At 36.3% G+C, this 15,048-nt stretch overlaps 1 protein-coding gene across 4 annotated transcripts in view; it reads left to right on the top strand.

Annotated features, from left to right (window-relative positions):
- Positions 1 to 3,578, top strand: part of EYA1 (EYA transcriptional coactivator and phosphatase 1) — a 157,382-nt gene extending 153,804 nt beyond the window's left edge. For all 4 annotated transcript variants that reach the window (XM_073631787.1, XM_073631790.1, XM_073631788.1 and 1 more), the window contains one exon: positions 785 to 3,578. In XM_073631787.1, coding sequence (XP_073487888.1) covers positions 785 to 865 — 81 coding nt within the window. In that variant the 3' untranslated portion in view covers positions 866 to 3,578. The remainder of the gene's footprint in view (positions 1 to 784) is intronic.
- Positions 3,579 to 15,048: the final 11,470 nt, after the last annotated feature.

Raw genomic sequence — 15,048 nt, 5'->3', positions numbered from 1 at the left:
CACACACTTTCCTTGCGGATTTTTTTTTGTCCTTTGCGTTTTTAAGTGTATCGCAGGGTGCTGACTAACTTGATCATTCACATAAGGCAAAACACATATGTCTACTATAGTTCATGTTGAAGTTGATGCATGAACAAATGAACAGTTGACCAATATAAAATTAATTCATCTTGGTCATTTGCACATATACTGTATGTCCAGCCTATAAAATTAGTATCGGATAAGGTTTTTTTGAAGAAAAACATATAAAGTCATATCTTCTAATTACAAGTGATAGATCCACGCAGTTACAGTAATCAGAGGGTAGTTGGGCTGTGTATGACCACCTCTACTGCCCGTATTTAGGGTGTAACATGTAACAAGTTTAGTATCCTCCTCTGATTTCCCTGAGCCTCCCCTTTACTGCTGGCAGGAGATCCTCTCCCCACACCTACTGTCACAATTTGAAATCTGAAAACGGAGTTCTGTAAATGAATGAACTACATCTACTGTCTGCCATTGCAGCAGACAGTTTGTAGTTCTCAGTGAACTGCGAGGGCTATGATGAGCTCTGTCATAGTTCATTGATCTTTCTGCAGTTCAGTAACTGTCTGCCTATATGGGAGGATTTGGCAGACAGCTGTACTGAGAGTCTGCAGGAGCCTGGCATTGCACCCATGACCTACAAAAAAGTGCATTTTTTATGTTTTTATAAAAAGTTAACTTATCATTTAAATTGTGATTGCATTTATTATGGTCATGGGATAGTCTTTAATTATTGTTTCTTTGTTTCTTATTATTGCAGCATTCAATGCCATTTTGGAGAATATCAAGCCACTCAGATTTAATGGCACTGCACCATGCCCTGGAACTTGAATACTTGTAGAAAGAAAACAGCACTTTGATTCCAAAAGGAAATCCATCTTCGTGACGGGCTACATAGACCAGATGTGTTGGCGTCCCTATGCAATATACAGATATGGAAGTCATACCAAAAGTGCTTATCTTCTGTCTGATATATTGCTAGAAAATGAAGCAACGGGACTTAAGAAGATATAAAATGAGCCCAATCAATATCAGAACACTTGCCTTTCTTCGAGTTCTAGAGACATGTTGAATTGTTCCATGGAATAAATGGTTCATACCTGTGAAGGAAAGACAAAGAGAGCTTGAGACTTTGTAGGCTCCACAATTTCCAATCTGGGGAGTTGGTTGGTGGAATGGCAGGTTTTACTGCAAATCAAACAGCTATGCTAAATCACTTAGTATAGTGCCCTATAATCGAAGTTTACTGACTACAACTAATTTATAAATGGACATTGCAGCTTGACACGGATGTGAAAACAAGGTACTACAGGCTGAAGACTTGGAAATGTCTTTGTCTAAAGTATGTATACTGTAATTTAAAACTAAATGATGTACATCACTGAGACAATCATGTACAGAAAGATTTTTGTGTAAATTTGTAATAATAGTTTCTTTTACATCTGGTTTAGGTAATATTATTGAGGTAGCAATGCCTTGTTAGATCAGGTATGCAGGGCGGTGTGTGTACAAACTGTTGTGCAGTGCCTTAACAAAGTGTTAGTTATAAATATGTAGATATATATATTTCTTTTGTTACTGTAGGTAAATTTGTTAAGACCAAACGCATGGATGTCAAGTGTCAAGAACATTTTTCATTTACTGTTTGCCATTTTAATACTGTACAGGACTAATTTTCCATCTATACCACAAACAGCTTATAATATTACAGACATGATTTGAGCCCTGTCCTGATTACCCCTGTCCCAGATCTATCAATCAAAAACTTCAGCTCACTAAAACAAATAGCATATAGGTTTGAAATTGGTATTTTTTCACATGAAAGCTAACTATTGACCATCTTTACTTCTCATAAATCAGTGTCTGTATTTTATCTCTATGTCAAATGACTCCATGTTCTGAACTTCTCCATAGACACCTCATAGGATTCCACACTTTTTGACCCACCATAATGATGATCTTTGTGAACTGACCCAATAATGCATTCTAACTATTCCAATTAAAATTTTGCTGATGAAAATATGTAATTTCATTGTAAATGTAGTGAATTGTAGTGGACAAATATAATTCCATAGGGGTATTGCATTTAAAATTGATACTATGGTTTTTGGCAGATTTAGGTGGGTCAGCTTTTTTCTAATCTTGGGAAGGCCAGCAGAGAAATTTGCATTTAAATAATAATGGGAAGCGTGCTATAAAACCCCAACTACTCTCCCATGCCAACCTAATAGTCAGCAGCCAATAAAAAATGCACCACAGTGTTTACAGAATGTTTAACCACTTCAGCCCCTGAAGGTTTCATCCCCTTCATGGCCAGGACATTTTTTATGAATCTATGGCCAGGCTAAAGGCATTCAGGTTTTTACATATTCTTAAAGAAGGCCTTGTAGTAAAAGCAAGATCAACTTAGTATATCAGCATCCACATACTAAATGGCATGAATGTAAAAAAAAAAAAAAAAATAGGGGTAAAAACGATACTTTCCTTACCCTGGCCAGCCATCTTGCAGTGAGCTAATTATGGGGACCACTAACCACCCAAAATCCTCTGAGATTTGGAATACCTAACATTACCTCACCAGTAGGATGATTACATCCTATCATCTAAACACCACAGGTGGAAGCAGGGTTAAAGGTAAATATATTTAATAACCGTTATCCCTACAGTTTTTTTTCACTTGTATGCTGCTGTTTAGTATGGGGGAGAAAATTACAGACATATTAAGCTTATCTTGCTTTTTTTATGTAAGGTCTGCTTGCTTTACATAGCAGTAAATGAGCTTTAAAACAAGCTTTCACTGACCTCTGTAGCTGCAGGCACTGTGGAACAATTAATCCTCAAAGTTCACCACAGACTTCCAGCCTTCTAATCTTTAATGTAAATAGGAGATCTTGGAGGGGTAACAAAATGAATTACACTGCTGAGGGAAGAACTGCTGTTTCTGTTTTTAATTTAGAGGATGAACTGCTCCAAAGTGCCTGCAGCAACAGAGGTCACTGAGGGCTTGTTTTAAAACTCCACTCCAGATTTATTTTTTGTTTTTTTTATAGAGCAGGGAAGGGTTATAGCCAATGTCAGGATTTTATTGTTGTTTGCATCTTTTTTGAGAGATTTCTCCGTCCTGCCTGCCAGGACAGGAAGTGATGAAAAATCTCTCCAATGGGGACAAAGACAAAACACATTTCTAGTACAGTTACTAGAAATGTTGGATTAGCAAGTTAGAACTTATGTTGTTATTGCTGTCCATGCTTTTCTGTCCTGATGACCACAAGACCCCTAATTTCTTTCACATGCATCACTGGCACAGGAAATGAAGAGAAATCTTTCCATGGGCAGAAAAACTGAAATAAAATCCTGACATTTTTTCCTTTTGTATCCTAAGCAACAAAACATGTTTATCTTGAATTGGATTTTAAGAATATGTAAATATATTCATAGTCTGACAAAAGGTTCATTCTAAACTGGCTCATTAAGCTTAAAAGAATCAGGGTGCATACAAGCAAATGGCTATTAGCACAAACAATTTGTTTTATTAGTCTATTATATTTTACTTGTTCTATAATTTTGAATAAGACCAGATCATAAATAATTCCCACGTGAAATTTAAAAAGTGATTGCACACACATGAAATAAGAAAAAAATACTACTGAAGTTGAACTTGCAGGTCATCACACTATTTGTAATGGTATTTTTTAGCATTACGGTGCACAAAGGAATGAAGGTGACCAATCGGAATGTAGATATCAGAAGATTGTTGAAAGCTTCTATTTAGTTTATTGATATGGTAAACAACAATTCACTTCTCTTTGCTTTATGTGATAAATCCAAAACCCAGCAAGAAACTGTACAGCAAATTATGTAAAAAAAAAACAGTTAAGAAAGTTATGCAAACAAAGCTTGTATAATAATTAAAAAAAGTTCCTAAAAAATGCAAAATTGTACGTATTCTAAATCAATTTGTATTGCACATGGTTAAGATACTGAACCTGTATGGATTCATCTGTGGTTTGTTTTAACTGGATGTTTAATTATAATGATGGTGTCACAGGAACTTTTAAACCCACAGTAATCTTTTCTGTTTATTTCACCATATGCTTAGTTAGCCTTTGCAAGTATAGTACTGCAGATGATCCCCATGACAGATTTAGTTACAAATTGCTCTCTTAAGTAAACACATATATAGCCAAAACCTTTTTTTAATAGAGTAAGTAAGGGTTAAGACCCCTGCTTGGTTTTGGATTTATTGTTGTCAGTTTACCCTCTTCATTTTTTCCTAGTGACTAGTGTCACCAGGACTGAAAGTGAGGGAAATTCCAAAATTTTGAGTTGGCACCGTAACATGAAATAAAGGTGAAATCTTTCAATGGCGACAACTAGAATATGATTTACCTCACCTTCTGCTAACTCTATGGGTCGACAAGTGAAGGGACATCTCCCCAATCAGACACAAACAGCAAAAAAAAAAATGAATTAAGCCTTCCTTGCTGCCTTGAGATTTGAGTTTGACATCATCACCCTGCCTCACTACCTTGTACAATCAGAGAATGTTTTCTATTTAATCAGAAAATGCAAAGCATTCTCTGAATGGCACCCATAACGAGTGGCCAACCTCCAGTGTCCAGAAGGCAGTGGGGCAGTAACTCGGCACATGTACATGCATAGTTACCTTGGCCCATGCCCAACCAATGTAACTATGTAAAATATATTTTAAGGTACTGCTAGGCTGCTGTAAAGACTTGAGGCTAGTACAGGCTAGCTAGTTTCCTGGATATCTGCTCCACATTATTCTTTTTTCTGATGTGGAAATATACAGAGGAGAAGCCTCATTCTGTGATTATTTATCCACATACAATAACTGAACCCTTTCCCTATGACAGCCATTGAAGCAGGACATCCAATGCTTTCAGCTTTAAAGGGCAACTCCACTTTTGCAAATCAATATATATATATATATATATATATATATATATATATATATATATATATCTTCTGCTTTAGCCATTTTATAATTTAATGTTATTAAAATATATTTTTTAATTTCAATCTGCAACAGCTAGAAAATTCTAAAACTGCCAAAAAATGTCAAATGTGATGTTTTGTAATCAGCTGAGCGGAATGTATACAAAACTTCTACAAAAATGGAATTTATTGTTGTGATTGGCTCACTGCTTTTCCCAACAGTTTCTCATATTACAACACTGGGACTGACCATGAAACTATAGCAGGAAGAACCGTGTGAACTTTGGTACACATGAAGTAAGAATTGACTAGAATGCATGTGTGACCTATTTTTTTCTCAACTCTACTTTTGATGAGGATAAAAACATTCCCCTCTGGGAGATATATGTACAATGCAGGGATTTTAAACAAACTTTGTTATAGATTCCTACCTTTTGTTATTCTGAAAAAAAATAGCTGTTTGTGTCGACGTGCAGAGTGAATCTGTATGGGAGTGATTTTATGATTATCAGCCAGCTGTTGCACCTGCAGGACTCTAATGAGGAAATTTGCAGGATCTGCATCCCTTTAAACATGGTTTTCCTATGAGAGCATCTCACAAAAAAATAACATTTTTGTTGCAGGGGATGCTCAAAATTTGATTTGTATCTTAGTGCAGACTTCTGGGAAAATCAGTGAGCAAGTATGAAAATAACATGGGGGGTTCATTCTGTACACCATCTATGTACAGAGCGTCTCCAGGTAACCATATTGCATTGCATTTTATAGGAAATTGCAGTGCTGCAGATTGAAAAAGAAAGGTCATTTTTAAATACATTCAATTATTGGAGCTACCCTTTAATTGGTGGCTATATGAACAGGAGTCCTTTACTTGCATGGAGATCATTGATCTTTAGCAAAGCTTTATTCATCTCACTTTCTATTTAGTCATAAAGAAATCTTTTGAGAGAAAAACATGGAGGTTGTAATTTCTGATTTTGTTATTCTCTAAATACCAGTTGCTTGGCTGTCACACTGATCCCTGGGTTCCATTACTTTTAGTCACTAACCCAGGAAAATGAATACAGATAGGGATCTCTGCTTTTACTCTGACTTTCCTTATCTGCATATTTGTCTTTATGTACAGTAAATCAGAAAGTACTGAATCCAGAGGTTCTGCAAAATAGCCAGGTAACTAAAATTTTCCAACGGGTAGAAAAATCTACGATCCTCAACAGTTTCAACCACCCTGAACAGCTTTTTATGTGAAATTTAATATCTGCAAATTGTACATTTCTTTTCTATTTTTGGTCAGTTTTAAATGGATCATTTTCAAAATCACTTACTTTGAAAACTTTTTTTAATATCCTACTTGAAATGTATTTCAAAATAAAATGATATTAAACTGCTCAAATCCGCCACATTCAGGACACATAATGCTGCTAGAATAGGGACTTATGGATTTAGAAAACGCTTTTGTTTTGGGGGGGGGGGGGGGGGGTACACAATTAAGCAGGGATTCTTTTTTTTTTCAGTTCCTGACATTGAAGATTTCAGCCATGTTGTACAAACAATCATGTATCATCAGTTATGTACAGTTTTCTCTCTTCTCTCAATTTTGTGTTAAATTAATAAATTTAATTTGTGGAATATGAATTAAATTGTGCTTTATTTTATTTGTACATGTACCTATTGTAATTATTATTGTATGCATTCTGTTATTTTTGAAGTTTCTGTAAAAGAAAAAAAAATAGAAACTTTGGGAAAAGAGTAAATCATTTGAAATAAAAGAACAATTCAATAAAGAATTTAAACATTTTATTCATTACGTGCTTTAGCAAATGCCACTTGATTTGGAGAAACTTTGGTGTATAACTGAAGCTGTTTTACTGGTTTTATTCCAGAACTGATTAAGGACTTAACGTATATATAACACTCAATCACTAAAATCTTATGTGATATAAGCTTTAGAAAATATATTATATATATATATATATATATATATATATATATATATATATATATATATATATATATATATATATATATATATATATATATATTTATTTATTTATTTATTTATATGTGTGTGTGTATGTATATATATATATGTTCAAACATCATGTCTAATATTTTTAAATTTTCAGCTTTAATTAAAATAAAACCTGGGGATCCTGCCATGATGGTCATGGTATAGGGTTACAATACTCTGTTACTGTTTCCGAGTTGTTCTCCTGCATTGTCAGGCTGTTGCATGGGCTGATGGAAACTACAAGCAGAAAATTCAATACAGTGATAGGCATGCATAGTCAACTCACCATTAACAAAATGCAGCACAGCCATCACTGGAGAGCATTTGGCAAGAACGGGAGAAAATCAGTTAAATTGATTTCACCATTAGCAAAACCCTGCCAAAGTAGATATTATTAATTTGACTAATTGAACTTCTTAAGCAAAATTTGCAAAAAAAAAAAACAACTTTTTAGGTGAGGGGAGGGGGATAAATTTATATATATATATATATATATATATATATATATATATATATATATATATATATATATATATATATATATATATATATATATATATATATATATATATATATATATATATATATATATAATGTGTGTGTGTGTGGTTTTTTTTTTTTTTAATTTAAAATGTAACTCTAGGGAAATGTTTGCTGAGTTCAAATCCATTTTAGGATGCTAAAAATCTTAGCTGTATGTTTGATACCATTAGTACCCTTCATCTACAAGCTCAGCTGCTATGAATTCCACTGCTTGTACAGTGGTAATAGTGGGTCTTTTTTTCGTTACCACATTGATTCAGAACCCAGAAGGGTAGGGGCAGATAAATGTCATAATCTCCATCTGGTAAATCACAGAAATCCTTGTATTCTGTATAAAGAATATAAGACTTTTAAAGTGTAACTAAAGGCAAAACTTTTAGTTATGTTTTCATTTTCTACAGAGCGTTATAACCGCCATAGTTTTTAGTGTTTTTTTGCATCTGTATCCTAATAGGGACTTTTTCCCTTCACTTTCTGTAGAAAATAGAAAAAAACTGCGCTGTAAACCAAAAGAATATATGTAAAGCAGCAATCCCCGCAAAAAACATCAATTGTGGATAAACATGAGAAAAATAAGGGGTTGCGCTAATACTGGTATTGCATAATATAAAATCTACAGTGAAAGAAGATTTATAAAGTGATCATACATAAAAAATAAAAATAAAACCAATGTGCAAAACATTTAGTGATGGTGAAAAAAAACAGTCCCATCCGATGAGGTGTCAGTTAAATGTCATAGTGAGTCTAAATCACCAAAAATAGACAACGAAGGTCCAAGTGACAATAGGTGTAATTCTGTAATAACGAAGGAGGGTCCACCACCAGAGAATAGAAGGGGTTGCTTCTTACCAGATGGCCATGACCCCCCACCACAGAGGGTCACAGCAAGCAGAAAACTTTAAAAGCCAAAAGATGGGAACTGCCAGCGGTGTCCACCAGAGGTCATCTCAACATCAGCCACACCAACGAACCCATAGCAAAATCCATGGTGAAAAGACAGCACTTTCTGTCCCATAGCCAAAACAGGAACTGACAGGAAATCCATCCAAAGTCAAGGAATCCCAGCGTGTCACCAGAACTAGTGTCCCCATTGGAAGATTTCCCTTCCATTAGTGTTCTGAAGTCAATCCAAAATTCAGGATTTTCTTTTCCTTTCACCTTTGATGATAATGGTAAACAGAGCAAATAAATAGGGTGAATCTTCCAAACATGGGCACAGACAGCAATAAAAACGGATCGGTGCTCTAATCTCTCTTCACTATCCAAAACAAAACAAAAAAATTGTTTTGCCTTTAATTACACTTAAAGAATGAAAAAGTTGAAGAGTGGGTAACCTACTATCATCACAATATGCGCCAGAAGATCAGAAATCCAAAATGATTACAACTAAAATTTTAGCATCCCCAACAGTCCACCGGATTTAGTATTCCAAGTATTAGAGGTAACTAAGATAGACCCAGCAAACGTAAAAAATCATTGTTTTCCACTTTAATCATTATTTGTGTACTGTCATTGTATGGTTTATATTTATATTTTACATTATGCTTTATTTTTTACTGTGAACAAAACTTAAAATATTGAGGATAACAAGGGAATTATTTTGGCACAAGGACAGGTCCAAGATAGCTGAAAGGAGCTCCCAAAACCCTCAGGAAACATTAAAAAGTCTGTTACACCCTTAAAACCACCTTAGTTTCAACTTACCCATTGATTCTAATGCATTTAGCCAAAAATAGCTACATTTTGTTGGAATCTCTTTATTTTCACCAAAACTTCCAGGGCAATGAAAATTCTCAATTTCACTCATCCATAGAGAACATGCTTGTAGATAAGATGCAAAAAAAGTATGTAAAAAAACTGAAAATACGTTTTTTATTTAAACAATATGATAGTTGTTTATGACACACAACTCTTCAGCAATCTAAATGTCATTCAGTTACGATTTACATCTACTTTAACATATCTGTTATGGCACCTTTACAAGTTAGGAAACATACATTTTTGGACAAATAAGTTAATGAGTCCTTAACAATATTTGCCAAACTTAAAAAAAAAGTTTACAGGGAAACTCCAGGCAAATTTCTAATAAGCACCATTTATCAGTTATGCATTCAATAAAATTCCTAAATGTGTTTTTGAATAAAACTAATGTACATATCTATATCTGTCTTGATACCAGCATCCTGAAAGTCCATGTATAGCAGCACTTACTAAGGGAGAGGGAGGAGCCAATTGGAGCTTTCCTGTTTTGCACAGTGCTTGTCAGTCTAATACTGAACATGCTTACAGAAAGAGATAACACAAGGATGACCTCATTTATCAATGTGGTGCTTTTCCTTTATTACCCAATGATAGGCTGTGGGAGGAGAGGATACTAACTGTTACGTTTCTGGTTGGTGTTTTTATGCAAAGTAACCTAGATCCTGTGCCTTGAAAGGACTATATACTTTAAACTGTTAAAGTCAAGACACACCTGTGCCACCAGTGCTTTGCTTCCTGCTCACAGAGGTTAATATATAGCAAAGCATGAGACATTTTTTTTTATATTTTATGCATGACTCTTTTACTACAATATTGTCTAATTTAAAGTGGTTGTTAACCCACTTCTTTCAAATCCTCCCATCCCCTCTGTACCATAATAATAAGTGTCCCTGCTCCCGGCGATCAACTTACTTTTCAGCTCTCTTTTCTCTCTCGGCTCAAAGTTCCAGTGGGCAGGGCCGAGCCCTCCTGCTGATGTCAGCCAGGAAGGAGGGGGAGAGGGGAGAGAGAGAGCCAACAGGCAGCCACGGTCATATAGGTACAGATCAGCAGATTTTTTACATTACACAGGCACAGGGACACTTATTACTATAGTACAGAGAGGATGAGAGGATTTAGCTGCAGATATGAGAGCAGCAGGAGTGGGGGGCGGGCACTGGTATGAGCAGACAGGGAGGGGGATGAGGACAGAGGAGACACAGGGGAGTAGGGCAGCGTATGGTGGAGGCACGTACACTTACAACAGTATCAGGGCTCAGCAGCTCTGATATATCGGAGTCAGCATACAGGGGAAAGGGTAAAGCCAGGCAGGATCATCCAGGTATTTCAGGTGTTACAGGGGGCCAAACTATACAGCACAAGCACTGTGCTGTATAACATGCTTAAAGGGAATAGGATCAGGTTTTTTTTGGGTTAACAAACGCTTTAACTACACTCTACTTTACTCACTAATTTTCCATAATTACTTTCCTCTTTCAAATAATTGATACTGTGCTGTGTTGTATACTGTTAATAAAGCTTTCCATAAGAGCTAGTATAAAAGTTAATCTTGAGGGCCGTACTCACGGGCCATTGGGTGGTATCGGATGGATCAATAGAAACAATGGCTGAGAGTGGTGACTGGTGTGTTCTGCCGGGGGGGGGGTCGCCTTGCCAGAACACAATAGCTCATCAGGGGAGATCACTGTACTAACATCGGATTGTTAGTACTATGGCTCCTCCTGAGCTCTTCAGGTTTGCCGGGTTAAACCCTTCGTTCAACCCTGCCGGGTTGAATGAAGAAAAAAAAAAACTACTAGTGTATAGTAGGCTTTAGCATTGCTAGTGATAATTTGATAGTCTGACGTTTATCACTGTGCTATAATGAGTGCTTGGTTACACAAAACGTCTCCAGTCCAAGCCAGAAAGGGTACCAGTGTCCTGAAAAATAATCTAAGATTAGTGGTTGGTCATTGTATCCCATTGAAGAGGCCATGGTTCTTTAACTGCATGGGAGAAAAATTGTGTTTGGTTTCAGAAAATGATCAGCCTGTCTGTATAAAGCCAACCTTATAGGAAATCTGTCATGACTGCCACTAACTATTTGAGAACCATCTTATGATGGTCAAGATGTTATCTGGAGAAGAGTGGACTTTTAACATAGCCAGGTGCATTAATGATATTCCACGCCAGCAGAGACCCCCCCCTCCAAAGGTCCACCAAATCTTAAATCCAAAATGTCATGTGCCAAGAAGTTAGATAGCCATCTGTTTTATTTTACCTTGTAATTTTTATTATTTAACAGTTTTCATTGCAACCTCAAAACCTAACATATTGGACACCATTCTAGTAATTCCATTAACTATTTAAGTATTTATCTAGCTTTATGAACTGTCTCCAATTTGATATGTTTCTGACATAGTGACATATATTTCTGGAAATAGGTCACAGCATTTTTTCATGAACTACCTTTAAGTTTGAGAAAAAATAATTACATACTATAATATTACCAAGCTTTTAAACTGTTAGAAAAAATATTAATTTAGACTTCAGTGGTTTTATTAAATATATTTCTTATCTTTTGTCCTTTGAATGCCCTTTAAAATTATAATGAAGTTCCTGAGCTAAAAAATATATGTTGTATTCATTACTCAGCCTTGCCCTTGTTTCCCAATTAGGTAACTAGATAGGCCCTGCAATTGCCCAGAACTAACACTAATATAAACAAGCCATGTGTTTGTATTTCCCAGTGTTTAATATATAGAGTGATGCGTAGTATGCTATATACTGTCCAGGAGCAGTTCTCCTCAACAATATGACCGTATGCATTATTCTGCCTGAATGCAGAGAAACACCAGGGGTATATTAATTGCCATACATAGGAACTCATTCTTATAGAAAACATGACAGAATCCTTTTGCCAGGAAATATAAGAATTATGTAAATAGAAACATAATATTCATTTGTATGGTTTAAGTGGCAATCACAGTTCGAAAGGGTCTATATTTTTGAAACATTGATCTACCACAATGTATAAGAATGTCTGACTTTTGGGCTAAGAAAAAAAAATGTCCAATACTATCTTCCTTGCCTGTGTTTTTTGCATCTTCTTATATATCTCTTATATATCTCTCCTCCTTAAGATGTTAGGGGAATCTATCAGACTGTGTAAGTGAATCAGAAGGATCAGGCACACATTTGTGAATATATAACCAATTTCTGCATACTTATAAAACTCTTCTGTTACAAACTTTAACATCTCTGTCTCTGAGAGCACACAGCAGCAGCAATGTGGTGGGATGCCTACTAACAACATTGTTACATTCTTTTCTTATGGTTTTTATAAATGAGCTTCAGAACACATTTCTGTTGGTGACTGTCTATATGGGGTGGTTGGTGACTGTTTATATGGGTTGTTTGCATTAAAATTTTAGGATAGCTAAAATGGGAGAAGGAGAGGAGCTAAGAAGATAAAAGCCATAGAAATAATACATTTCAAACATCAGGATTTGTCAGGTGGCATGGGTGCCTGCGGTGGGTCCAGACACAGCAGATTATCTGAGGGCAGACTGGATACTGCTGGAATACTGTGGATGTGCACACCAGATCTGGTGCAAAGTGCAGGCACACAGGTGGAGCACAGGAACCCTCAGATGCAGGAGGCAAGTATTCAAGACCAAATCTCGAGACAGGTGCAGGGTCAGAAGCCAGGCTTGGGTCAATTTCAGGCAGTCAATAGAGGTACCAAATCAGGATGCAGAACACAAAGTCAGGACACAAGCCAGTGTCAGCAATGGGAGATCAGGATACAACAGATTCATGAAGAAAGCCATGTCAAGCACAGAGCAGAAGAACACAGGTCAGGAAATAGGTCCCAAAAGCTGATGACCACTTAGCAACTTCTCCTCAGTCTGTTGGGCTTTAAATAGAGAGATTGGTGCTAATGCCAGTGTCAGATTTGCATGCTTGTTCTTACTAATGCACAGCCAAGACCCTGTGTATTGGAGCATGGTTTGTAATATGCGCATATGCAGATCTTTGGGTATAGCTATACACTCGATTCGATTGACAGGACCTGCAAATTCCACTCAGGTTGTTCAAAGGAACCAAAATGCTTGGAAACATACTCATTTGTGCCCAATGCTGGAACCAATGACACAAAATATTAAAGGTGGAGTATCCTATATGTGAACCCTTTCCTTTTAAAACAACTAATTATTTTTCAAATAGAAATGCAAGGCAAAACATTTGTGTGAATACATAAAAACAAATTTGAAATACCTTTTGTTTTTCTTTTTTTTATAGGTAATTACACAATCTCTGTTCTCAGCTGCATAAGGGGCTTAGAGAGCTAAGGGTAGAGAAGTAGCATTGCACTCATCTTCCCAGTGAATGGATGTGGGGGGCATGTCAGCACAAGTCTGCCTATTGGAGGACAAACAGACTGTCCTCCCAGCACAGCCAGAAAACTGACCATGCTGAGACGGATGTTCTCTCATGCCTAGCAAGGTCAGTTTGAAATAGGAAAGCAGGGGGACTGACAGGAACACCAAGTATTTCACACAAAGGAAGCCATACAAAAAGAACAGTATACTTTTTAACACAAGTATATGGTACAACAGACAAATACCAGGAATATGAAATGTTAAGGTACCCTATTCTTTAGGAATTTAGAAAGTTTGTTTCATAGTTGACCTCTTGAATACAGATCGTGCCATATACAAAATATTAAAGAGAATTAAAGCCTGGCTGCCACCCACAGCTTGAATTTTGGCCAATTCAATCAGATATGGCTGAAATTGGAGCTGTGGTTGGCTCTGTTGGTACCACCCTGATCAGCAAATGGTTTAGAGTGAATAGAGGAATCTACAGTATTAGATTTCTTTGGTTCGGCCTGTGCACTGAACAAGAGGAATCTGTACCTAGCCTTAGAGCTGAGTGTGATAAGAAAAGACTGAGTTCTAGAGAATTGAGCTTAGTTCTATTACTTGAGGTTCAACCTATATGCTAAAGAAGTTTTGCACTTAAATGTAAGGGGGGGGGCTGATATACTGTGCTTTGTGATCTGTGGTTTCTGGGGTTAGAAACTTTTAGCTAAATTGGAGGGGGAGGGCCGGTTGGAAATAAAAGGGGTTTATTAAATAGGGGGCACTACCAGAGGGTGAAAAGTGAAAAGCTCACCCATTTTCCCAGAGGGCGAAATGGGTGAGAGTGGGAGAATATTTATGATACATTATAAGGGGATCCCTATATGGCAAATAAACATTGTACAAATTGTACACACAAAGCATATTGAAAATCAGTATGCTAAATCCAAAGGGAGTTTACAGTATTGTTCCACAAATGACAGAAACTTGGCAAGAAATCTATCAAGACTTGAAAATTGGCACTTGAAGAACGCTGTGGTTTGATTCTTCACATGACTGGACAGTTAGTAGGCTATGACTATGCATTCAGATGGACAGAGCAAATAAAAACACTGGTTGTGTGTGTCCCTATATGAGATATGACTTAAGTCCCACTCAAGGCAGAAAAAAAAAATCCTTGCATAACCACACTGAGGGCTAATGCTTCTTATGTCTAGGGTTAGAGGAATAAAGTGTAATACAGTAAAACCTTGAATTGCGAGCATAATTCGTTCCGAAAACATGCTTGTAATCCAAAGCACTCGTATATCAAAGCAAATTTCCCCATAAGAAATAATGGAAACTCTGATGATTCGTTCCACAACCATTTATTCATAAGTCCTTCAGGCTATAGTCCATATAAAA

Source organism: Aquarana catesbeiana, linkage group LG05, assembly GCF_042186555.1.
Source record: "Aquarana catesbeiana isolate 2022-GZ linkage group LG05, ASM4218655v1, whole genome shotgun sequence".
NCBI lineage: Eukaryota > Metazoa > Chordata > Amphibia > Anura > Ranidae > Aquarana > Aquarana catesbeiana.
This window is presented reverse-complemented; position numbering and strand designations above follow the sequence as displayed.